The following is a 26,701-nucleotide window of genomic DNA, read 5'->3' on the forward strand; positions in this document are numbered from 1 at the left end:
TGGTTGTGAGCCACCATGTGGTTGCTGGGGATTGAACTCAGGACCTCTAGAAGAGCAGTCAGTGCTCTTAACCACTGAGCCATCTCTCCAGCCCCCGACAAGGCAACTTCTGACCCAACAAATGAAGCTGCTCTTGGCTGTAGACTACCCCTTCCAAGTAAGTGCTCATCAAATGTGACAATGCTCCAAATACTCCCCGCCCCCCAGGCCTCACCTGCCAATCCTCACAGGTTTTTCTGCTGTATGGTGGCATTTTATTATGTTACTGCACACTTGCTGAAAAAGATGAGGGTGGCCGAGAGGCAGGGTGACTGGAAAGACCAGGAGCTGGCTGGGGATGTCTGTGATTTCTAGGATGTGTCTCCTACCTGAGCCTAGCTTCTTCCTTTGTCTCGGGAAAACCATCCCACCTTGGTTTAGATGAGCCATAGATGTGTCTATCTCCCTGGTCACTCAGTTAAGGCCCATGGAGAGAAAATGGGGCTGCCATAGTCTACTCTGGCATTCTGGCTTTAAAAGCCCCTTTCGTCATCCTCCTGGGAGATGGTTTGTGGCACCACTTCTAGATGGTTCCTGGATGAGAAGGGTATCTGAGAAATCTAGTACAGTCCTTTAGAGGATGGCAGACCTGTGTGGAAGTAGAGTCTGGGTGCTGGCTCCTTCCCCAAGCCCTGCCCTACTCTCCCTGCAAGAAGCCTGCTGATTTATGCACAAGGCCAAGGGGAGGCCCCCAAACAGAATCATGACTTACTCTGGAAGATGCACAGCATCTGGCCATGGGCCTTTTCTGCCTTCAGATTGATAACAATGCATTAATTTTCCTCTAGGTTAGGTAACTGTGACTCAGCTCAGCCATTTCTTCCTCAGCAGTATCTACTGGGGTACCAGCTGAGGGCACACTTGCTGAAGGAATGAATGGGGCACCAGGTGGAGGGCAGGTGATTTACTCCACGCCACTGTTCTGCAGCCAGGGCTGACCTTAGCGTTGCAGACTGCCTGCTGTGACTGCAGAGATGACTCACACAGCCAGTGAGTGAACAAGAGTAATGTGGGCCCTCAACTCCATTCTTGGAGTCATTCCAAGAGCTCAGTGAAGAACAAGGCCAGCCCAAGTGGCTATTATGTCAGATGTGGGTCAGAATGGCCAGGTCCCCAGGCATGTCCTTAGGGTCCCTTTTCTGAAATAAGACTGTTGTCTCACTTTACAGCCTCAGACCTCTCTCATTTTTATTCATTTACCCACTCTACTGGCAGGGATTCAGCTGTGGACAAGAGTTAGGGTTTCTGCCTCCAAGTATGTCAGCACCTATGTAACCCAAATAGGGACTGCAAAATAGAGAAGTGTATGTATCTGAGGATGCTGAGAACTAGAGTGTAATCAGAAAAGGCCTTGCTGGGAAATGACCTGCCTATCCAGAGTTGGAGGTCAGGGAGTCAGTTCTGCACAGATCTCTCAGCCAGCGTAGGCCTTTACTTACTAACAAGTGCAGGTCAACAGCAAGGGAGGTTTGAGGTTGGCAGTGATTGCCAAAGAGGCAGGGCTGTGTGCCTGGTCCCCACCATCCTCTCTCCACAAGGCAGCCCTGACAATTTGTGCTCTCTCTCTCTCTCTCTCTCTCTCTCTCTCTCTCTCTCTCTCTCTCTCTCTCTCTCTGGCAGGCAGGCAGGCAGGCAGGAACCTGGGAGGAGTAGTTGGTGTGCTCAGGAGAAAGGACAGGGATAGGCTGGTTACTCTAGGGCTGCAGTCCCATTACTTGTGTTGGGGAGGATGCTCCAGAGTGGACAATGGCAGGGATGGGATGGGAGGCCTGGGATCAGCTGTGCTGTGGGTGAAGGGCGACTCTCACTGCCCTCTTCATGTACTGACCACCTGAGCCTCTGACAGGGGCTTGCTCTCACAGGGACCGGGTCGGGCGCCCCAGTGAAGTGTGCTGCTGAAGGAAGAAGCTCCAGCCTGGCTGTCCCCGAGTGTCTCTAACTGGGAGGGGACTCGTGGATAAGTAGCTACCTGTCTGCCTGTGACACTCTGCAGTGCTCAATATAATCCTGCCTACCCACAACCAAAAGCTGTCCTAGAATATGGACTCACCAATATGCCACCTGGGTTTTTATAGCTGTGACAGGAGAGACTGCTACTCTGGCCATGACTGACTTGGTGTGTGGAGAAAGCCCCTCTTTCTGTCTACAGGGAGAAGAGGCTATAGGGAGATGGTGCAGAAGCGGGCCTACCTGCCCCTATCCCCGAAGTCCCTGGCTGCCCTTGCACACACCTCATCCCCAGTTCAGCAACGCACTCACTGGGACTGGACCTCATCGAGCCTCACTTTTAATTCCCGAGTACTTCTCCGTTTGTGTTGGTGCTAGAGGCTGAGCCAGGACTCACACATTCTATCACTGTATGCACAGTGTATGCACACATTCTACCACTGAGCTACAAGCTACACTATTGCCACTCCTTCCCACCCTAACATAAATGTATTCTGGTCTAGTGTTGAGGGCAGGCTGGCACTTGTTTTCTTGCCAGGAGCTCTAGCCTTGTCCCACATAGTAGAGTAGCCACTAGCAAGTGACTCTGGGTTTGTGTGTATGTGTGTGGACACATGTGAATCTGTGAGCCAGAGAGAAAAACGTTCCTCAACCTTTTTTTTTTTTTTTTTTTTTTTTTTGGTTCTTTTTTCCGGAGCTGGGGACCGAACCCAGGGCCTTGCGCTTCCTAGGCAAGCGCTCTACCACTGAGCTAAATCCCCAACCCCTCTCAATTGCTTTTCTACCTTACCTTTTGAGATAAGGTTGCTCACTGAACTTGCTATTTACCAGTTTGATTAAACTGGCTGACCAGTAAGCCCCAAGCACTAACCTGTCCCCGTCCTCAGACCTGGGATGTTAGGTAAGCACCACTGTGCTTGGTTTTTACATTGGTGCTGGGATTGCTGCTCAGAACCTCATGGGTGCGTGGCAAGCACTGTTCCAACCGAGCTCCTTCCCAGCCCCAGATATGATTCTAAGCAAATTACTCTGACTCCCCACTTGGAAGCGTGCACACTGCATGTACGTGCACACACACCTGCGCTGGCAAGCTTACAGTCACTCAAAGGCCAGTGTCTAAGGTAAGCACAGATTTTTTTTTTTAAACAAGAGCTGTCAAAATTGAGAAGCATGTTTATAAACCTTGGTAAATTTTCCATTTGTGTACATACACTTAAGGCCTAAATCAGAATGCTTTATCATGGTCAACAATGTTCTCATTTCTTGAGAAACAAAAACCAAAATGCTCTGCCAGGTTTGATTTCATTTTAAATTCTGACCACTTGAGTCAGACACTAACATTTTGCAGCAGACTCATGAATGACTGGAACTCTAATCCTTTCCTGGATAAAGGACCCTTTTGAAACTCAACTTGGGCTTTGGTTAAAATTCTTCCTGCCTCATTTCAGCTTGCAAAGTCCCACTGAGCTCTGCCTCAAGAATTCTGGACTAGATCTGAGGGCATGGGAAAAACAGTGGTGGCCAGCCCTGCAGCTAGAAGTTCTGAGCTGTCTGGTCTGAGAGGGCTGAAGGCCATGGAGATAAGATTCCAGCCTTTTAGGGCAAAAAGGTAAGTGGGGTTTTGGGAAAAGTGAGAGGCGCTGCCTGAAAGAGTCCTGGTCACAGGAAGCATCTGAGCAGTAGGGACCAAGGGCAGGGTGACAAAGACGGACAAAAAGGCAAGGTGGGGCTGTGTGGCTAAGACCAAGGTAGGCCAAAGACTCCCAAAGAGAATGCAGTGGTGGAAAGGAGCTAAGAGAAAACTTATAACTGCAAATTCAAAACAGAGGAGTCTAGACTAAAGGCTCTGGCTGTTTCCAAGACCTGAGAGCCTGCTGACAGGACTCAGTCCAGTAAGGGTTCATCTGCCAAAGGCCTGGTTGAGCTGAAGTCAAAGTCACATAACCCTTGAGCATCTCACAGCTAATTATACTTGTTTGTTTATCTGCAGTCCATTCTCAGGGGCTCCTTGGTTGGAGGATGTAACAAGAACCTCTGCCATCCTCTCCAGTCTGGAAAGCTGTCAGTTTCCATACTCCAGCTGAATGGAGTAATGGAAAGATGCCCATGTTCTATTTTGTGGAACTTGAGAATATGGAATCTTCAAATCGGACTTCACAAGTGTGATTAAATTAAAAACTTTTGGGATTGCTCAAGTAGTCCAATATAATTAGAAGAAATCCTTAAAGAGTAAGAAGATCAGGGCAGAAGGTCTTAGAAAGAGAAAACCCTCCATTGCTGGCTCTGAAGATGGAGGAGTAGACTCTAGGGTCTAGGCAAGGAAAGAGGTCAGGTTCTCTCCTAACGCTCTCAGAAAGAAAGCACGGTGGGATTTAAGCCAAGTGAGGCTCACACTGTTCTTGGTACCTCAGAGCTGTAGGGCACCCAACTTTGCATACATGAAAGAGCAGCCACCAGAATCCAATACACACCACCTGGTATTCTGGTCTGGACTAGTGTCACTAGCCCCGTATCTTTGAGACTTGACTTTGGGTGGCTCACTGCTTGTAGGCCCTCAACTGGGCTGCCTGTCTGGTAAACAATCATCAGAATATACTGGACTCAACAGCTTAGGCTCTCAATCGGTTCTTGTTCTCTTCCCTGGCAAACGCTCAACACACTATTCCCCATCTTTATTGGTATCCTTGCTGGATACCACCACCTGCCTAAGAGGGTTGGGCTGAGCTACTACTTAGCCAATGATGGCTGAGTGGCTCATCAGTGCATGAGCAGAGGATGGGCCGGGGGGTCCTAGTGCAGAGCTCCGGGTCCAAGTGCTGTGCTGATTTGTGTGGAGTGCTGCCTCCCTTCTCCTAGCACCGCAGGCCACTAAGCAGGCTGCTGAACACTGAGCTCTGTTTTAGCACACTCGGTTGTAAAAGGGGAGGATAACTGGGAGGGGAGGATAACTGGGAATACACGGCCAGCCTGTGAGGGCTCAAGGAGTTAAGCTGAATGGAACACTGCTAGCAGTGGCCTAGGAGAGTGTCACTAGGTGGTATTTGTGATCATTACTGTTTCACACAGCAAGATGATAGGAAAGGAAGCAGCTGGAGCCAGGGGCCTGGGAGACCTCAGGAAATACCAGTAATAGGGCCACATAAATCCAGCTCAAAATCTCCTGCTGTGTACATCGTGAGGCTCACATTTCTGCCTCTGACTTCTCTGAGAGTCTAGTATAGGGAATGAGGAGGGAGACACCACGGGAAGCAAATAGAGAAAGCTGAAGGCTCATCACCAGGCTTCCACATTGGAGAATGCAAAGCACAGCTGGGAGAGAATTGAGTTTTATGAGAAGCCACCTAAAGGTTAAAGGTTAACAGGAGTCATTTAAATGACATGCTTTATTTCCTGGCTTTGCAAAGCTCTGGAAAACCCCAGCTGCATTTAGAAAAATGCAAAGCATATTATAAAATGCAAAGGGCTGGCTCTGGGCAATGAAAAAAAAAGAAAGATGAATGCAGGAGATAACTTGGATGTATTAAGATCCAGGGAATTGTGGGTATGTGTGTTCGGCATGAAGATTTGGCAGGGAGGGAAAGAAAGGTTTGTCTAAGCTGGGATACAAAATGGTGGAGACTGGGATGTAGACTGAAGGAGGGGAAGGGAACTTTTAATTTTTAATTATAAGCAAATGATTTGGAGAAGCTGTGAGAACCAGGAGAGGCCAGCTCAGGCCTTCCAGTTGTTGACTCTCCCCGGTCTGGTTGTCTGACTCTGGCCTGGATAGTCTGTTAGCTCCTGGAGCATTCTCACGACTGTGTCTGAAACTGAGCAGGCTGTCTTCAGGCCTGGTACTGGCTCAGGAGGCAGATGAGTTAGGGGCAGGCTAGGGTTTCCATGCTGCAGACAGCTGTGAACTGTGGAAGGAACCTCCTGAGGAACCGGGTCAAGAGATTTTAGTCAGGGCAAAGCTCAGCTTGCCTGAGGGAGGACTCACGGATGGGGCTGCAGAGCTCTTTGGGTTCAGTACTGGCTAAGGGCTCACATATGGGACCAGGGGTCTGAGCAGGAACATGTCTCCACAACTCTTCTCTGTCAGAAAAGGCACCTGAGGCCTTTGGTGAGGCTAGTGGACTTGAACATGACAGGCAAGCTGTGTGGTTACTTTATATAAACCCAAGTGCACACAAGCCGTCACAATGGGGAGAGAAAAGGGACCGGCTGACTGTTACAGGGCTGGCCCGCTGTCCATACCCGGTTAGAGCAGCTGGACAGCGGAAGCATACCTTCTCCTACCTCTCCTCAGTGTCCCCTCACAGTGCTCAGGGCTTCTTCCAGGAAGGGAAAGTCATGCTGCAGCCACCATGAAAGCCCGCCCCCTCCTCTGCGGAGTGCTTAGGGACAGGGACTGCTGCAGTCTTGTGGTTAGGATGTCAACCTCACTGAGCTTCATCACACAATGAGGAGTTATACTGAATGTCTTCCTCACCCTGAAGCCAGTTTCAGGAGCTAGACAGACATAGCTGCTGCTTCATGCCCTGTCATTTCTTTGCTGACATTTGGCTGATTGGCAAGTAGGGAAGGAGAGCTTCCAGGGGGAAGTAGGATTCATAGAGGAAGTGAAGACTTAAGTGCTAGGTTCTAGAACCTTCCTCACTCTGCCTAATACCATGGTTCCTAATACTTGTTATGTGATGGAATGCTCTAGAAGGCATTCAGATGCCAGGCTTTGCTCCAGAGCAAGTGAAAGAGGCTTGGCTCAGAGCTTTAAAGTTACAGGTGATGGTAAGAGTCAGCTCTGGCTAAGGGTCCTCTGCAGCTCTGTCTAACTCAGAACCGACAGTCAGCCTCCCTCCCTCCCTCCCTCCCTCCCTCCCTCCATCCGTCCACCTGCCCTACCCTGGCTGACAGGTCAGGGGTAGACCCCATTCTCCCCAGCAGCTCTGCACACCAGGACACTGTGGAAAACCAATAGTTACTTCTATTCCCAGGCAAATAAAAGTAGAAGTGACAATTTAAGCATTGATGTATTCCAAGCTCAGTATTCTGTATGTTTCTCTTGGTCTCAAGTCTCAGACATGGATTCATGTCATGACTGTCCTGCCTCCCTTTCCCAAGGTCTGAGGGTATGCTCAGAGAAAGCTATTGGGTACATCGTGGGTTGGTTTCTCTGAAAGTAGCCCTGAGCTCTGAGTGGGGGCACTCAGGAGAGGCAGGAGGATGGGGACTGACCGTAGAGGTCAGGAGAGGCTTTGCTCATGCGAGGTACCCTACCACCTGAGTCCCAGCTCTGTAGATACTTCTTAAACACTTAGTAGAGCAAGAAACATTTGACATTCTCTTGAAAACTTGGTCCAGACCATCTACTGTGCTGGCTACTTGTTACACTGGTCACCGAGACGTCAGAGAGCCTCACCTTTACATCTTGTGAGGACACCCATTCTTTACTCTTTGACAGATTCTAGCAGCTATTCCATGGTCTCCCCCACTTGGTATGTATTTAGAGTCCTGGCAGGCAACACTTCTAAGTACTTTGCCTACTCTTAACAGAAGCCCTCTGCCAAGAAGAATATAGGAAGAGGAGCAGTCTGACTCCTCCACTCCACTCTTCCCCGTGGGGCTGGAGTGGCTAGGAGAACGAAGACAGGCTAAAAGCAGACTGGGACCAGTTAGCAAGCTAGATGCTGGGGAAAGTGGCAGGTGGCTTCCCCAGAAGAGCGAGACATGTGGAGGCTGGCCCTCCCTCTCCTGACTTAAAGGTCATGGTATATGTTGCTGCTTCAGTATCCCTAGAGATTTATTTTGGGTGTTTGTGGTTGATGAGATATTAGATGAGATATTAGGGCCAGAAGTCAGTCCTCTAGTGGTAGTCACTAGACCTTGTGTGATTCCTCTTTTGTTGGGCCAGACGGGGAAGGTAGGCCACATAGTAGGCAGAGGCAGCCACAGGGTCTAGAGTCCTGTGTGGACATAGCCCCAGAGAGCATCACTGAGCAGACTAGTACCAGGGATATCTTGAAACTCACCGATAACCTTAACCAGGGTTTCCTATAGATTCCTATTTCCTATGGTAGCTCTCACTGCTGTCTCTTTCTCCTGTGAGCCAGATGGTGTCAAGGAGGCTGGCTTCAGTGATCAGCAACACAAGGCAGAGTGTGGCTCAAGGGCCAGCATCACAGAGCTGTGGATGTCTAGGCAGCATTATAAAGGACAGTGTGCTGCAAGTGCAGATAAAGACTCCAAGACAGAAAGTTTGACCACAAAAACTTCTGATATCTGCTGTGGAGACGAAAAGGAGCTGCTCGCTCCCTCAAAGGCCTGTGCTCTGAGTTACAGTAAATGTGGAGGGGCTGCAGACAGTAAGAAGGGTCAGATACTAGGATACCATGGAATAGCTAAACTGGTCAATTTCCTGAGCACTTTGGGCAGAGATGAGAGACAGAGGAGGCAAGGTTACTCAGGGAATTCAGCCTAAACAAGGAGAGTCAGCAAAGGGCTTTATGGGGAGATGCACTTGGGAAAGACCTGAAGCCAGCTTTCTGGCCTGTCAAATCTGAGGGCGTCTTGGCTGACACCTATAGACTAGGCTCAGTGAAGCCAGGCCATGACTGCTCAGTTCTGACAAATAACATATTACTTTCTGCGCAGCTGCACAGGAGATGAGCCACAGGAGTCTGAAGTAGAAAGGTCATGGAATATGACAGGCATTAGAAACAGAGGCATCTGGCCCCTGCCTCAGTTCCCATGGTCAACTTCCCTCCTGTTTGAGAGCCCATTGTAGCTCATGTTCGAATGTACAGCACAGATGGGGTTCTGAAACATAGCTTCAAGCTGCAGTCTTCTGCAGATACAGTGATTTTACAGAGAGAGAAGAGCAGAACCTCGAAGGCAGCCTCCCTCAGGCAGTGCCTCCTCCCATGCACAGGCTGTAGTCTGGAAAGCCTGCAGCCTCCTTGCTTTTGTCTTGGTCAGAATTGTCCTAGGCCCACTTCAATCTGTAGCCAACGAAAGAGGGCATAGTCGTTAGGTGACCTTGTGATCTCAGCAGAACATGTCTCTCTAATGTAGCTCAATTATGATTGTAAGTTTATAAAACAGGGAAAGATTACAGGAATATACATTAAACCACATCAATGAGTGCTACTGGGAGAAAAAAAAGGTCCAGCAGACAGGTACCAATCAAATAATCAATACGCAGGAAACAGCTACATCACCCTGTTTTAAAAGAGCCCAATAGCACTGCGATTGGATTTACTTAGACATTTTCCACTTGAACAGAACCGACAGCTGTACTGTAATCGCATTTCCAGTCAGTTTATAAGATACAGATTCATTTCTCCACATTTCGACTTCATTTCTGAAAAGCGGCCAGCAACATCATTCATCAAGTATAAGGAGGAGAAGCCTAATTCATAAGGAGGGGAATGGCGCTAATCCTGGGTCTCCGCTTCCTCAGAGCATGGGTTTAATTCTAATCTGTTTTCCTTCCCCTCATCTACCCAGTTCAGAGGCTCAGTTTCAAAGCACAATAAAAACGAAGGAAAAGGGAGGGAAGAATGGAGTGAGGAAGGAAAGTTAAAAGAGGAATGAAAGAGAGAGAGAGAGAGTGGAAAGAGAAAAATGTTGATTTTAGCCCACGGAAAAGCAAAATGGTTTGGGGCCACTCAACTGATAAAATAGAAACAATCCACATTTTAAAGAAACTATCATGGAGGGTATAAGATTCTTGATGTATTTCTCTAGATTAGGATGTGTGCCAATAGGAACCTTACTGTTCTATACTGTATATAGCTAGGACCAAATGTCAGTCTGTAACTTGCCATCCATTGGCTCCCAATGAGAGACAACCTTTGGAAATGCCACTGTTGTGTTAATAAAACTCTCATGCCTCTACATAAACTGCTGCTAAAGCCTGAGCTGCCACAATTCTGCAAGCCTTTCTGAGAACCTACTGTGTGACAGGTGCTGTGCATGGCCCCAGGAAACACCAACTCAGCGGGATGTGCAAATTCATCTGAGGTGTGCTTAAGGAGTGGGGCTAGATGCTGCTGATTCAGGAACAGAGCAGAGATGGGCAGTCAGCCCACACACAGCATATGGCCAGCTAGACTCAGACATGTCACAACATGGGCAGGGGAGGCACAGGGAAATCTTGGGGCCAGTGTCACATGACAGACTTGGATAGGGAAGAGGTGTAGAGGCTTGATTGGGGAGGTGAAGGGTACAGCTGCAAGGCTGTAGTAAGCCTCTGACCATGGGACTGGAAGGGAAGGCTCAGGAACAACTCTAGTCCATCTGTCATACCGGGTGCTGGGTAGGGATACCCATTAGAGTGCTTTATCAAGAAAGCCTGTGTGGGCTGTGCTTTCTTTAACAAGCAAGAGTAGGCCAAGAAGAGTGGGCATAAGAGCCACCAAACCACAGTCCCCTAGCTGCTGTGTACACAAACCACAGTCTCCTAGCTGCTGTGTACACAAACCACAGTCCCCTAGCTGCTGTGTACACAAACCACAGTCCCCTAGCTGCTGTGTACACAAACCACAGTCTCCTAGCTGCTGTGTACACAAACCACAGTCTCCTAGCTGCTGTGTACACAAACCACAGTCTCCTAGCTGCTGTGTACACAAACCACAGTCCCCTAGCTGCTGTGTACACAAACCACAGTCTCCTAGCTGCTGTGTACACAAACCACAGTGCCCTAGCTGTGCACAAACCACAGTCCCTAGCTGCTGTGTACACAAACCACAGTCCCCCTAGCTGCTGTGTACACAAACCACAGTCTCCCTAGCTGCTGTGTACACAAACCACAGTCCCCTAGCTGCTGTGTACACAAACCACAGTCCCCTAGCTGCTGTGTACACAAACCACAGTCTCCTAGCTGCTGTGTACACAAACCACACTAGCTGCTGTGTACACAAACCACAGTCTCCTAGCTGCTGTGTACACAAACCACAGTCCCCTAGCTGCTGTGTACACAAACCACAGTCCCCTAGCTGCTGTGTACACAAACCACAGTGCCCTAGCTGCTGTGTACACAAACCACAGTCTCCTAGCTGCTGTGTACACAAACCACAGTCCCCTAGCTGCTGTGTACACAAACCACAGTCCCCTAGCTGCTGTGTACACAAACCACAGTGCCCTAGATACTAGGTATACATGCCTCCTGGGTTTCATGTTAGCAATGTCACTACTCTCATCTGACACTGAATAAATGAATTCTCTAGGGCTGCAGCCTGGAGGACTGACCTGAGCTCCCACTGTGGTCTCAGTGATTCTATTCAAGCCAGCAGGCACCTTGTTCCTCGCTAATAAGCCTGTGTGGCTTCTGTCATTGTTCAGTGTGTGCCTTTGACAGAGACACTCATGACCCCATGCTGTCTCAGACCTCTCAAGGCTCTTCTAGAGAGCAAGGGACTTAGCTCAGCTCTTAGCATTGTGTCTGGTCTTTGCTACTTTGTGGGTTGCTATTTTCCTACCCTTTTTACCCCTGCCCGATTTCATCCCATTACTAGCTAGGAGAGAAAGAAGGAGAGAGAGAGAGAAACAGAGATCCCAGAATCTAATTTCTTTCCTTTTGTTTCTTCTTTGAGCACAACTACTATGAAACCACAACCAACCCCCCAGAATGACCAATCCCGTCCTGGGGCTCTGGCATTATTATACCCTCTCAGAAGTTTCCTCAATTCCAAATGTCACACAATCACAGAAACTATCTACAGCTGGCAAAACCATGCTTCTGAGAGAGCATGAGGCAAATCATAGTCAGCTGCTGAGGACAGTTTGAAGCAGCTCCACATTCCTACACCTAGGGTTAAAATGAAAACATATTCTTAAAATATTTCTGTGGTTTTTAAAGAAACCAAAATTCCAGAATCTTCACTGCACAGCATGTAGGCAGGACATGAATGCTTACTGGGTCTATTCCCAAAGTCTGTGCCCACTGTATACCAGGCTGAGGATTTCCAACGAAATCTTTCTTTTAGCCTACAGAATGCAGAAGCAGGCGCTGTTAAGCTCAGTTTGCCAAAGAGGAAAAGGTTTATAGGTATGAACTAATAGCCCAGCATCACACGGCCAGAACACATCCCCCAGGCTTTCCTAAGCCTCAAGTCCCTTGGCTCTGAATACAGCACACACGTTTATTAAATGGTACAATTTAAAGGGCGGATCGCCATCTCACCACTCTCTTACATTCTTATTTTAACATTTTTGACCTTACAGAAGGTAAAGATGGCTACAATAAGCACACGTGTGCCCGTCGCTCCCTTGGCAGGTGGAACACTTGGCTGTCTGTGCCTCTGCTCTCATGTTCTCAACAGCACACACTGCTGCTTTCTGACTCACCCCAGAGCACCACTTACTCCTACACACAAGGGGTTTTCTCTTTGAGAACAAGGACACACTCCCACACAGCCACAAGACATCATCACACCCAGGAAACACCTTATTCAATCACAGCTTCTCATGAACTACTTGTCAAAAGGGGTCCTTGGGCTGGAGAGATGGCTCAGTGGTTAGGAGCACCACGTGCTCTTCCAGAGGTCCTGAGTTCAATTCCCAGCAACCATCTGTAGTGGGATCTGATACCCTCTTCTGCTGTGTCTGAAGACAGCTACAGTGTTCACATAAATATATCTTTTTTAGAAAAAGGGATCCTTTATTTAAAGCAACAATTTAAAGATTTTAAAAGTTGTTTCCAATTATATGTAGGTGTGTGCCTTTGCATGGGGTTGTGAGTGCAGATGCTCTCTGAGGCCAGAGACATATGACCATTGGAGCCAGAGCTACAAACAGTTGGGTGGCACCTGGTTTGAGTACAGAGAATGGAACTTAGGTCCACGAGTAGTATGATGAGCCCACTTTCAAATTTTCTTAATCAAGTATGAATGGTGATGGCTGCCAGGTGTCTTTAGTTAGGAATCTCAGAGTAGTAGCCCTTGTGTGGAATCATCTTCTTTGATACTTTGATTACTTACTTTGTGGACCAGGGCTGACCTTGAACTAAAAATTCTGCCTTAGCTTCTTGAGTCACTGAGATCATATGGCACCACACTTGGCTTTCACTATCATTCATTCATTGCTTTGTGGTACTGGGGATTGAATCTAGGGCCTCACATGCTAACGATCATTCTCACTTTCAATAAGGTTATTTTGTATATTAATTACTTTTTGCAGTTTTGAGAATGAATTTGGGAACCTTCTTCACGCTCGGCAAACACTCTTTGCTGAGCTCAATCCAGCACGGTACTTACCATGCTGAAAGCTCCAGGCTGCTACCTCCCAGGACATCGCACCCTCTCTCTGCCTTTCATTGTGCTTGTTGCTTGTGTTATTTTTTTCATTTTTACCAGTATAAAGCATATCATCATGCCTGGGTCATCAGCAAAATAAGCAAATAGAGAATTTTCGAGAACTGACAGAATTGCAAAATGGTCATTGGCTTTGCAAGACAAATCAATGAGTTCACATTTTCAGACTTATAATCAAACCACATAACCTGCTTGGGGAGCTTCTTGATACTTTTTCTGGAAATGAATCTCCAGGCAGTCAGACGAGTCCAGTCAGGCATGCTCAATGGGCTTAAGAGCTCTCTGCAAATGGACTAGAGAAAACAGCAGAGGGGGAACTGTTGAAACATGGCAGGGTGGAGGGGCACGGGATGGGACCCTCTGCAAGGTCTCTCATGACATTCATAGAAGGCTGGGGCATAGCTCAGTGGTCAAATGAACACTAACCTCTACTGTGCAAGGCCCAGGGTTCAAAACCCAGCATCACTAAAACACATAACAACCTTCATTGTTATATTCATATCCACCGGTAAACAAAAAATAAAAAGTGGGACTTTGGTTGGATCTCAAACACAGATCAAGAATCTGAGGACAGTGTGACACACGACTTTGCTGGGTCTTTACTGAGTTGCAGCATGGTTGTTCTGGGAAACAAGTTAGGCTTGGGGCAGGGTGCTGATGATGGAATGAACCAGCTCTGTCTAAAGAGGAGCAGGAGACAGCTGGTGCCAAAGGTGCTGGGCTTTGAGGGTCACTGAGGCTCTGCTTGTTGTTCAGAGTGGGATGGAAGGCCAGAATCTGACTTTGATTTTGACAGGCAGCCATTACACACAGAAAACTACAGGCCCCAAGGGATAAGCAAATGACTGACAAGAGGTGGACTGAAGCAACCCAGGTGAAAGACAATAGCAGCACAAACCCAGGTGCTGGAGTGGAGCCCTCTGCTCTGAGGTGACCACAGACACTGGCAGGAAGAGCTGGGGACACTGACTAATGCACATGGATCATGAGAGAGGCGGGGAGGGGCGGGAGGAGGAGGAAGTGTGTGTGTGTGTGTGTGAGAGAGAGAGAGAGAGAGAGAGAGAGAGAGAGAGAGAGAGAGAGAGAGAGACAGAGAGACAAGAGAGAGAGAGACAGAGACAGAGAGAGACAGAGAGGGGTGCAAAGTAGCAGCCAGCCAGATGGCATATGAACGACTCAGATGAGAAGGCTAATGGCTGGCTCTGTAGGAAGAGGGATCCAGGGCTCTGCGGGGCTGCTGCTGGGAACACACAGGCTAGGAGATGCTCATGGCTGGGGACAAGGGTGTCCTCATACAAAAAGGGGTGGCAACAGCTTTCTGGTAGGAAGATAAAGACTCCACATGGCCAGATTTCTGAGACTCCAAAGGAAGTTAGGTTTCTGCAGTGAAATTTCTGCCTTTGAAATTTGGTACCTAACAGGAAATCTTCTTGCTAACATCTGTCCAGTTGTCAGACTGTATTAGTGGGACTGTCTGCCTAAAGAGCAGTGTCTGCAACGCCCTTCTAACAATCTTGCGAGGAGAGCAGCACTGCCCTCACTTTACCTACAAGGGAGCTGAGGCTCAGACAGCAGAATCAACCTGCTTTAAGGCCGTAGAGCTGGGAGGGAGCAGAGAAGGACTCGTCTGCACTGTCCTGGGACATGAAGCTTCTTCCATACTGCCAGTCAGTCTCTCAAACAAGCAGTCAGGAGGGGAGGGGGAAGGGCCAAAGCAGCCTGTTGGGCCAAGACATGAGGGCAAATAAAACAGTCCCCTGTGTGGGACCCAGTGAGCCTGGCATCTGTGCACTCATGGACCTCTGCACCCAGACCACAGACAGGACAGGGATGGAGCGGAGTGTAAGGACACTGCTGCTGCCACACAGCAGCATGTGAGCCAGGAGTGGACAGCATCCTGCACATCTCACTTCTGGGTTCTGTAAAAAGTTCTGTGGGCTGGGCCTCCTCCCTGTTGTACCTTTTGACCCACAAAGCAACTCTCCATCCTGAGGCTGGAGAGGCTTTCTGAGACACAATCAAGTCAGCCAGCTTTATAAAGCCTTGCTGTATTACCCGAGGATAAACGCTACTCTTGCTCTGCCCACAGGGCCTGTGAGGCTTCCTCTCCAGCCTCTCTCTATGGCCGCAGGGCCCTTTCCTGCACCCACATCCACGCGCAGTCTCCAGCCAGAGCGGCTGGCACCTGCTCTCAAAGCACTTGGCAGAGCCACCGTCTAGCTCGTGTCTTGCGATGCTCTGGTGGGCGTCTCCTCCTCCTGAGCCTGGGAGCGTGGAAGCCTACTTTCTGCTTACACGTCTGCTCCTCCACCTGGCAAGGCACCTTCCTAGATACCCCCTTTTCTGTGAGCACACTCTACCTTCCTGATAGTTACAGTACCCTTTATGAAATAACAGTTCATACGTACTTCTGAATTAAAACTATCGACGCCAACCCTCCCCCAGGACAGATATTCCCCATACTGCCCAGGCTGGTTTTGACTTCTCGGTTTGAGCTGTCTTTCTGCCTCAGCATTCCAAGCAGCTGGATGAGGGGCACACTACTGTGCCCAGCCATAGTGCTTTGCGGGGGAAAAAAAAGTCTTGGCTTAAAAACCAGAAGTTTGCCATCCTGTCCTGAGAAGTGTAGTCTAGTACTGTTTTGCTGATGCTGCCGTGAGTCCTGGAACCCTAGAGTCTGTAGAGGATGACAGCCTGGGGAGCACACCTTCACCTCAGGAGCCCTGCGCTCCTGGCTGAGGTCTGCAAGCTCAGGCCTGTCTCCTGAGGCTCTAACAAGCTGCCACAGGGCTCCACCAGGTGAAGGTGGAATTTCCCATGACTGGGGGTGGTTCTGTACAGCCCAAGCCCCACAGAACAGGATCTAGACTCTGATCCCCTCACTCTGAATTCTATGAACCATGTACAGAACCACAGTGGCTGTGGAGGGCTGAGGTGGGGTCCCAATAGCCACACACATCTCTCTGGGCTCCCTCACTGTGGCTCTCACCTGCTGTAGGGACCTGGCCCCTCTACAGGGCCTGTCCGTCCTGATGACCTGCTGAGTCACCCCACCATGTGGACTGTCCGGAGCTAGATCTGCGAGTCAATCTATATCTCTGCCAGTCCCTCACAAAACACTGACCCTGAACGTGAGTCGCCTAGGACACTTGTGCTACTGGCATGTCTGGGAGTTGTCTCCCTCCTAAATAGGCTCCCCACCATTGTCATTATGCCAGCATTGCTCTGAGCATGTCCTACTATGACAGCATCAGACTCCAGCTTCTAGTTCTCTGCCTGACATATAGCATGTATTAGTTAACACCTGAAAAGATGAATGTCTTCATTAACCAGATCTTCACTGAATGGACTTCATGGATGAATTCTGAAAGTCAGAATACACGGGGTATAGTGGCTCAAACCTATCATCCTGGCATTTAAGTATCTAAGACTGAGGAACTGCCAGGAGTTCAAATACCAGCGGTGACTGCAGGGTGGATTTCAGGCCACCTCGAGTGAGACCTGAATGAGACCCTGTTTCGCATAAACAAAAAAGCGGGACTGTAAGTTGGTGCACCACATATACTACTGTGGTTGTAGGTCACAGCAGGTGGCTTCTGGCTTTACCAGGGGCTGCCTAGGACATCAGTAGGCCAAGCTGAGAGCAGAGGAATGCAGTTCCACCTCTAACTCCAAACACCAACCTGTACCCTAGAGTCTTGGGGTTTGCAGAACAGTGGCTACTCATTCAACTAACAAGAGTCCTTATTTGCTAGAGAGGGTTGGAAAAGTCATGACAATGTGTGCTAGGTGCAGGCATATTGCAAAAGCAAAGACGTGGGCAGACGAGACAAACCCAGTAATGATGAGGCTGAGGCCTAGAGGTTGGTGAGCCAAAATGCTGTTCCCTGAATGAAAGTCTCTTTCCTCCTCTGTTCTCTCCCTCCTTCACTCAGCAGACACAGAGAACAGCTCATGACCTCTGCCCTATGCCAGCCTCCTATTCAGAAGAACAAAGAGGTTTCAGAACAGACCCAGAGTGTAACCACATCTGTGTGTACTGGGGCGCTAGGCATCTTAATGTGATTCCCGCCATACTGGACCAGAGACCCAGGCCTGTTCAGCCGACTCTCCTCTGGCTGCTAGTGCTCTCTAAGGCTGTGCTTCTTATCAGTACAATGAGCTCAACAAATACTTGTTATGTCATGTTTCCTGCTATGTAAAGTCCGCATTTCTTTAAGCCTATCAGACCTTATCATGGGAGATTAAAGTGCACCAATCCCAAACCTCTCTCTTTAGATCAGCGTCTGAGCTTGGCATGAAGACAGAAAGACACCAGGCTTCCAATCACTCAGCTGTCATCCACTCATTCCAGGGTCAGCTTTATAGAAATCTGTGTACTTTCAAGTGTGATGATCTTCTTCAACATTGCAATCACCAAAATAATTTTAAACAACCAACCAAACCAACAGCAGCAGCAGCAGCATAGCCGCAGCTGACAACATGGTAGCGCCAGGTTTTAAAATCCCTACTGTTCTGAGTTTTCTGAACATCATGCTCTTTAGCAAAAGACATAATTTGCAATCCGGCAGGGTAAAGCCAGCCAGCCATTACTTTCTTAATGGCCAACTACCATAAGGCTCAGTTAAGTGATCTCAACTAGCAACTAATCAATTAAAATTGATAAGTGAAATACTTTTAACCTTTATTTCAGCGGGGCCCTTCCTAGGGGAAGGAGAGAAGGAATGTGAATTCCCAGCATAAAATTTAATTCCATTTCACGGATGTAAAATTGAAGGGAGCTGTCTCCCTCTCTGCATGGATCAAATCAGAGAAAGCCTGGTCCTGACTCTCTCTGGCCAACTCGATCAATTCTAGCCTTACAGAAATCACTACAGCTCCTTTTCAGGGTGAAGGGTCAAAGGAGACAGGCAAAGAGGGTCATAATTTCTTTCTTTCCCCAACACAAGGGGAGATGAAAGCACAAACACGAGAAATTGCAGCAGAGGAACGAGTCAGCGAGGAGCTCTCCTGCCTCTTGTCCCTCGGTGAGAGAGGCCCACGCTGGGCCACCGGCCGAGCAGGTAGGGCTCTCTGGTGTGCTGAGCTGTGAGCTGCTCAGGCTGGGTGTGTGGCTGTGGCCTTCTTGCCATCTTTCATCCAGTCACCAAATAAGACGGCTGCTTCTCTCTCTGCCTTTTTCCTCCTCTAATAGTAAGGTGGAGGCCAGAGCCTTGTGTGCTAAGAAAAGCTTTCCAGAGTCCTCTACCTGCAACTACATTTTCTTTTTTTTGAGATGGGGTGGGGTCGGGGTTTTTTTTGTGTAGCCCTGGCTGTCTTAGAACTCAATCTGTAGATCAGAGTGGCCTTGAACTCACAGAGATCTGCCTGCCTCTGCCTGGGATTAAAAGAGTGCTGTTGCGTTGGGATTAAAGGCATGTGCCACTACCTCATAGCAACAACCCCCATTTTACAGAGGGAAACACACACACACACACACACACACACACACACACACACACACTGAAGGCTGGAATTATTTATTATATGTAAGTCATGCCTCTGAAAGATGGTTTCTAACAGCAGGACTACAGAGCAGTCCCTGCTGCTTCTGTGTGCCTTGCCTGCGTCTCTCCTTCGAGATTATCCTCTTTGGGTCTCCTCCATTCTCACACTTAGGTCTAAAGCTAACCCTGTGTCCTTGGCAAAGGTTCCTGCTGTTCCTCTGACAACTGCATGGTTTGAGGGAAAGCTCTGTTGTCCAATCTGGGATACTGAAAGCCTACTCTTCAGTTTTATAGTTATTTCTGTGAGGGCTACTCATCTGGGTCTGAGGGTGGCCATCTTCCTACGAGATGGGGAGCCAGGGAAGCCGAGCCAAGAGATGGCAGTGACAGCTTTCCTCTGACTGGCACAGCATCCAGACCAGACTTGTCTCAAGACTCCTGGCCTCCCCCAAACTATTAGCCAGCCCCTTTCTTTTCCCACTATCAGGCTGTTTTGGCTTTTCTGTTTCTTAAAAGGCTTCCCACACGGAGCTGGGGAGATGGCTCAGCAGTTAAGTGTCTTGCTGCTCTTACAGAGGACCTAGCTTTGGTTGCCAGCACCACAGGGTGGCTCATGACTGTAACTCCAGGGGATCTGATATCAGCCTCTGGCCTCCAGGACACCTGCATTCATCACCCCCACCTCATTTCCTGGACATACACACATAATTAAAACTAGCAAACATAGATTTTTTTTAAAAAAAAAAAAAAAAAACAGACTCCTAATGTACCAGAATGCTCTAACGTACAAAAACCCCATGTCCTTTAGTGGGCATGGTACATGGAGGGAAGAAAAAGCCATACAAGTATGAGAAGAAAGAGCTCTGGGACTACCAGTCTCTTTCAAGTCTCAGTTATTAACTTGTCACAGAGACACATACTTGTGATCCCAGCACTTTGGAAATGAGGCAAGGCAATCTCAAGTTCCAGGCCAGCCTGGTCTGTTCAGAGATACCCTATCTCAAACATAAAATAAAATAAAATAAAAAAAAATGTTATTTTGTCTTTTCCCCTTTTGCAGAGGGGAATTTTGAAGCAATGAATAATGATGTCCTCGTTATTTGTTTTGTTTGTTTTTATCAACTTGACACAGGATATGGTCTTTTGGGAAGAGGGAACCTTAATTGAGAAGGGCTTGTGGTCCTGCCGGTTGGGCACTCTTTTGATTAATGGCTCAATTGGGAGGGCCAAGCTCACTGTGGTGGTGCTGTGGCAGGTGGCCCTGGGGTACAGAAGAAGCAGACTGCACAGCCACGGGGAACAAGACAACGACAGCATCCTCCATGCCTTCCGTTCCTGCCCTGACTTCTGCTGACAGACTGCGATGTGGAAGTGTAAGCTGAGTAAACCTAAGTTGGTTTCGGTCTTGCTTTAATCACAGCAATAGAAACCCCCTCTTAGACAATGGGCAATGCATATTTCAAGGTTAAAGGCTGAACACGTGCTTTTCTGATTTGCAAAGCCCTCATTCTTACCTAAACACCGGTGATTGGCTTTGGTTTTGTTGTGTCTTTTCATTTTGATGGCTTGTTTTTTACAGGCTTCCTTTTGGCATCAAGAGAATCTTTTTTCCACTGGACTCAGACAGAAACCCTTTAATCCATAACATCAGAAAGGCCAGTGCTGCTCTCACGTCAGTGAGGCCCACCCTCACTGGCCCTTCAGCTGCTCAGCACTGCCCTTCTGCACCATCCTGGGTCAGCGAGTGCAGACTGCAGGCTGCACACTCCCACACCACAGCACGTGACTGACTCGGCAGAGCAGAACCTATATCCCCTGGCCCACTGGTACGAGACAAGATGGCCAACTCACTCAGATCCAAGACATCGTCTGTTTTGATCAGGTCCTCCTCTCGAGTCAGTGGCAACTGGGTCTCAGGTTCCCCTCGCAGCTGCAGTGACAGGGATCGCAGCATGAAGAATACCCGGATGGCCTGGATAGAGCAGAGAGCAGAGGAGAGTGACATTTTAGGGGTGTTGGAGAGGTGCCCTGCATGAAGGCATTGCATGGTGATTCTTGGTTAAATAGAAAGGAATGAGAGAACAGAACAGGCCAGCCTTGAAGCACTGGGGCCTGGAGCTGTCATGATACTTCATGGGCCTGCTTCAGTCCCCAAAGGGTTGAAGCCTGGGTCACTTCACTGGGTACCTGCCATCTGCCAGGACCTGTCCTCAAGGGTCATATGACCTTTAACCCACATCTCCTGACTGCTTCCTTGCCCACTCTACAGCCAGCAAATAGCCAGAGGTGTGAGGAGTGCTGCCTAACAGAAGGGCCACAACTTCCTTGCCCCTCTGACTGAGCTAGTGGGGCTGGGAGACAGCAATCAACACCAGCTTGTGTGCCAGTCCTATCCAATAAATGTGGGCACAAGACGGGAGAGTAGCATGCATGTCAGCTTTAGGTCCAACTCTCATCTCAATTCCCGCCTCTTGGGCTGGGCCTTAGGAGGAGGAGTGTGACAGAGAGGTGAGCTGATGCTTAGCCAATGGACAACAATGTCTTGTGAGCTCCTCAGGCTCTCTCAGCTCATCTCAGGGGCAGAAACAGCTTGTCAGCGCAAACATTCCTGACCCATGAAAAAGGTCTGTCAGCATCCAGTGTGGCTATCAGGCATGTCCTGAGAACAGAGAAAAGGCCAGGGACACCAGCTACCAGAAACATCTGTGCAAAAGCAGCCCTTAAGTTCCAGAAACAAGCTTGCTATCAACAGAAAGCCCAGAAGCACAGGGCAAGCCACAGGTGAGGGTTCTCTCAGGCTTCTTCCTGACATTGGGGAACACAGCTCCAGAGCACACAGACAAGGTTAGCACTGCCCCTCAATCCCAGCATGGTAAACAAGGCACAGTAATCCTGAGCTCTCTGGTTATGCCATAGTCCCAAGACAAGGCTAGAGGGCACAGCCAGCACAGGTCTGCAGTAAGGGGTGGTCACCCAGGTCCTTGATAGATACCACTACCAACATAAGGAATGCCAGGGCAAACTGCTGTGACTTCACACAGGTGAATTCCTGTTTGTGGCAAAGATGGTGACAGTCCTAGCTTACATAGAGGGCAGAAACCCTTTATCTAGTAAGGAACTTTCAGGAAAAGAGAAGGAACAAATGCTTGCCTTCAAAGGACTGGTGGTCATTGCATCTGAGTGGCTCAGGCAACGAGTATCTCTGATTAGCTAACAAAGCCCTGATCCTGCCTTGAGCAGACTCATCATACAGAGACTTTGAAAGTACTCCACAGCCCTGACCTCATCTGAAGGAACAGCCTTCTGAATAAACAGGGACTACAGGACAAAGGCAGCTTTTCCTACAGTAATGGTGGGGAGGCATAAGGACCCAACCTGAATGTCCTTAGCAGATGTTAAAGTCTAGACTACACCAAACAGAAGAAACAGAGGAATGGTTCTATTAAAACAAAACAAAAACAAATGAAGAGCTCCTATCTCATGAGCACCTACTGTGTGCTGGGGTTCAGGGGTTCATATTGTAGATTTAAGACTACAGAAGCAAGAATGCTAGAGGTGCTGACGGGGCAGAGTGAGCTTGGCCCGCACAGCTGAGGAGCCGAGCCTCTGTGACATCAGGCACACATTGACTCAATGCAATCCCTGTGCCAGTCCAGAGAGGACAGCAGTAAATGTGAGGTGGGGAGAGCTGTCACAGGACTATATGGCAGCCAGAGCTCTCAGTTAGTAATTTCAACTTTAGGGATGAGGAGAAGGAAAAAGGAGTCGTGCATGTCCCAGTCAGCCCATGGTGCCATGCCATGGGCAAGATGTATGACGGTATTGCTCTCAGGGTTCTGAAGGCAAAGACCCCCAGCAGAGGCATGGCTGAGAGGAGAAAACAGAAACATATGCTGCTTTCTATAGCCTATCCCTTGGAAGGCTGAGGCTTTCCAAGGAATCTATGAATTGGAATTTGGCTCTTAATGTAGGCTTTTTGGTAAAACATCTGCTTTCGCTCTGCAAATGTTGAATGAAGATATTTCCAGGAATACAAATAAAAATAAAGTCATTTAAACTATAAAATAGAAAATAAACCATATATAATACCATTTAAAATACCAACTCTTGAGGGAAAGTCACATACAAAAGAAGACCATGTCTAAGAACATAAAGAGGTGAGTCCCATAGGGCAAAAGTAGGTTCCCAAGGCAGTGGGAGGGGCTGGCATGCATGGTGTCCTGCCCCATGGTTACTCCATGCCACCACCCTGAAGATATTAGCAACCCCCCTCTCAGCACTCATAGCCATGGGCTTTCCTCCCATCCCCACTCTTTCCAGGGATTCTTTGTGTAGCCCAAGCTGTCTTGGGACTCACTCAGTAGACCAGGCTGGCCTAAAACTCAGAGACTTGACTACGTCTGCACACCCCCTCCTCCACTGAGTGCTGGGAATAAAGGTGTGTAGCACCATGCCCAGCCGCCTGCCATTTGGACGTCTAATGACCCTATATGGTTCCCATCTGACAAGCAGAGAGACGGAAGCCAGGGCTATTAGGCTGGCTCTCCACGAATGTGGTTCTTCTGACCACAGCCCTTGGCCTCCAAAGGAGTCAGGGCTTGGGACCCAAGGTTTTATCAAGCACTCTACTTTTCTTTGCTAAATCAAGACACAAAATTTTAAATTCACAGCCAAAAGTAATAAGAAGTAATGACTGTTTCAGATCTTGGAACCTAGGAGACCAAATTTCAAAGGGAAGACAGGTGACGTGCTCTAATAGGAAGAAGCTTCCATTTCATAGCTTCTCTGAGTCTGGAAGCAAACCGCACTCATATTCAGTATTAGAAACCTGGCTGTACAGAGGCTTTGGAAGAGAAGGTCTGGAGGCTGCAGCTCAGCTTCAGCTGGGGCTGAGTGAGAGTGGAACTCCTGGAGTGTCTGGTCTACAGCTCCAGGGTGGGGTGCATGCAAATGAGGGTGGCCCTGGATCAAGTACTCAGGTCACCTCTGCCAGCTTCCTTGCCATATTTTCAAGCTGCTGGAATTAGGTGACAGTCATTCAGGTTAGAAGCCCACCACGGCTGTGGAAACCACTGTGAAAGTAAGTTATCCTGAAAACAGGGTTGAAGCAGTTGGATGTGAGCCTGGCCCAGAGAGAAAGCTAGGTGGTGATGTTAGAGACGTTTTAAAAAAAAAAAAAAATCCATACCCTTTGAACCAGAAATTCTGCTTCTGGGAACTTCTCCTACAGAAATAATTCAAAAGAAAGAAAACGTTGTGTTCATGAAGTAGCTCTCACAGTCCAGCTGAAAAAGAGTGGATTTCAGTGGAAGCACCCAAATTCTGACTAATGGAAACCGATGGGAGCTGTGGCAGAGAACTCCTGACAGCCTTTATGCAGCTCTAAAACCTCACTTAGAAACCGTCAGACAGGTGTGGTGGAACAGGCCATGATCCCTGACCTTAGGCTAAAGAGGAAGGAGGATCAGGAGTTCAAGGCCAGCCTTGGCTGTATAGTGAGTTCAAGGCCAGCCTTGTCTACAAATCAAAGAAACAAAGAAACAAACAAACACCCCTCCATTGTAAGCTGGGGGTGATGTCACTGGTAGCCTGTAAGAACTGGGAAGCATAACCAGAGCTGCAAAAACCACTCTCACAACAGGAAACAAAATACAATAAAGAGAGGAAGATGCAAGTGAGAGCACGGCAGGGATTCCGGTGCCGTCCATCAACCATCGTGGGAGGTCGAGTTTGCAGACAAAAATGGGAGGAGAGGCAGATGTCTCTAAGTACTGAACTACGAAAGGAAAATGTCCTCCCTTTACACATGCTGAGATACGCTTGAGACATCCTATCTCCTCAAGTCAATAGTGACAAACGCGAAAACCTGCTGTCCCTAGTGGAAACGAGATCAGAATGTGGGGACACACATCTGTAATTCCAGATATCTGGGAGGCTGAGGTAGAAGCCAGCCTGGGCTGCTTAATGAGAGAGATGCTGTCTCAAACAAAACTGAGAGAGGCTGGGCGCTTGCTGAGCATGTGCATGCCCTGGCCCATCCCTAGTACCAAACACAGCACCTTAGCTGGCCAATGGCTTCCCAGATAGCTCACGCTTCAGTTCTGACTTTAACATTCGCCAGAGCCCCCTGCTGGCTCTCCTCTGCACTAAGCTTAGCAAGTCCTTGAGTGAAACCTCTCTGCCTCACCTAAGACACTGGTGCCCTCCACTCCTGTCCCACCAACATGCTTTCAGTGTTTACTGTCTGTCAGGAACTTCACGGCCATGCTGTCACCTACTGTGGGCAAAAGCTGAGGGGGCACAGGAGGAACTTTAGGCTCAGGGAGGTTAAACAATGATTCCAAGGTCACGCAGCCAGTGGGGCTTAACCTCCATGGGCCTGACTCATGAACTCGTGCTCTTTCTTAACCACTTCTTCCAACTGCCCCTACCTAAGGGGGGATAGCTCAAATCCAAGTTCTGCTTCCTTCAGTCTCTCCCTGGACCCCCAAAACTCTGATGACTTTTATTTCAACATGGATGTCCCATATGGGCTCCCATGACTCAGGGACACTTTCGGTATTTTGATCTTACACTTAAAAAAAGTATTTGTGCTGTGTGCACACGTGGAGGTCAGCGGACAAAATGCCGGAGTCTGTGCTTTGCTCAGGGGCTGGGAATGTGTGTTGCTTGAAGATACAAAGTCTCCACTTCCTCTGTAGCCCCTGAGCACATGGTTAAAAGTGCCAGCAGGGTGGAGGAGGCCGCAGAGGTCTCTTGTCTGAGGCACAAACTATGTCACTTGCTTCCTGAAATCCCAAAGTGAAACCCCTCTGCCGCTCTAGCCACGAGCAGACCAAGGAAGATGTGGTAGTCAGTCCGGGAGCTGTCATGAATGCCTCTGAATATCCATTCACAGTCATGTCTCCAGGGAATGATTTTCCAGGAAAAGGCAGTGTTACTTTCTAAGAAAGAAACCGAGATCTTACGCAGGAGATAAAATACCGTGAAGAGCCTGACCGAGGCTGCTTCCTAGAGCGGCCGCCTCAGAACAAAGTGCTGATAAGGGGATCACCTCTGCTGTTTCTAAGAACAAGGCTCTGTACACATGCTCTCCTGCCTCCTGGCCAGCCAGCACCATCCTCTCACTATTGGACAGCTTGCCAGTGTGCTGCCTGGGGTTCTGAGACCTCAGAGCCAAGCTCCACACTCACCTCCCCATACTGGGTGTTCTAGGCTCTGCCCCCATGCTTCAAAGAAGCTTGGCTTGGCTTCCATTCAGGGTTTTGACTGTACTCTGCCCTGGTGCAGGTGATCTGACAGCAGTCCACAGAGGTGCCAGTTGCCACAGACTCTCAACCTACAATTACCAAGGGCAACAGGCTTTGGAAAGCCATTCGAGGTAGTAGGTGCATGTGTGAGGGTGTTCTTTACAGGTGACTAGACACCTGTTGGAGGCAGGCTTAACTGATCTAGAGACCCCTTCCCTATGGCCCAGGAGAGGCCAGATCACATGTACTCACCCGCCGTGTCTTCTCCACATCACCACATGGCAGCCGCTTCACAAAGTCGATGCCAGTCAGTGGAGTGCCCGTTGGGGGCAGGAGGATGGATGCATCCATCATGAGATACTCTACATTCATGGGCTTTATCTAGGAGAGACAGGAAGAGGCACAGGAAGCCTCAGCAAAGGCCCTCCTGTACCTGGGCCCCAATGAGAGGCAGCTCCGGGTTGGACGGGGGCTGTACTCCTGGCTTGCCAGATGAGTGGCAGGCTTTTTATTTTCAGAGTTGCGGCTTTCCCCTTCATTTAAGCCACGACCACCTAGTGCTGGCTGCCTGCCTTCCTCTGTGGGACATGTTAAATACTGTTTCCCAGAGCAGAGCGGCAGAGCCATGTTCCCATTCCAGGCTGTTCTTTTTTCTTTTAAAGATTTATTTTATGCATATGAGTATACT

General features: G+C 48.8%; 1 protein-coding gene across 3 annotated transcripts in view; it reads right to left on the reverse strand.

The window, feature by feature from the left end:
• Clec16a (C-type lectin domain containing 16A) overlaps positions 1-26,701 on the reverse strand; it is a 191,114-nt gene that overhangs the window by 76,012 nt on the left and 88,401 nt on the right. For all 3 annotated transcript variants that reach the window (XM_032913756.1, XM_032913757.1, XM_032913755.1), the window contains 2 exons: positions 26,266-26,394; positions 20,615-20,735 (listed from right to left, as the gene is read on the reverse strand). In XM_032913756.1, the coding sequence (XP_032769647.1) occupies positions 20,615-20,735; positions 26,266-26,394 (250 nt within the window). The remainder of the gene's footprint in view (positions 1-20,614; positions 20,736-26,265; positions 26,395-26,701) is intronic.

This window comes from Rattus rattus, chromosome 9 (genome assembly GCF_011064425.1).
Source record: "Rattus rattus isolate New Zealand chromosome 9, Rrattus_CSIRO_v1, whole genome shotgun sequence".
Taxonomy (NCBI): Eukaryota; Metazoa; Chordata; class Mammalia; order Rodentia; family Muridae; genus Rattus; species Rattus rattus.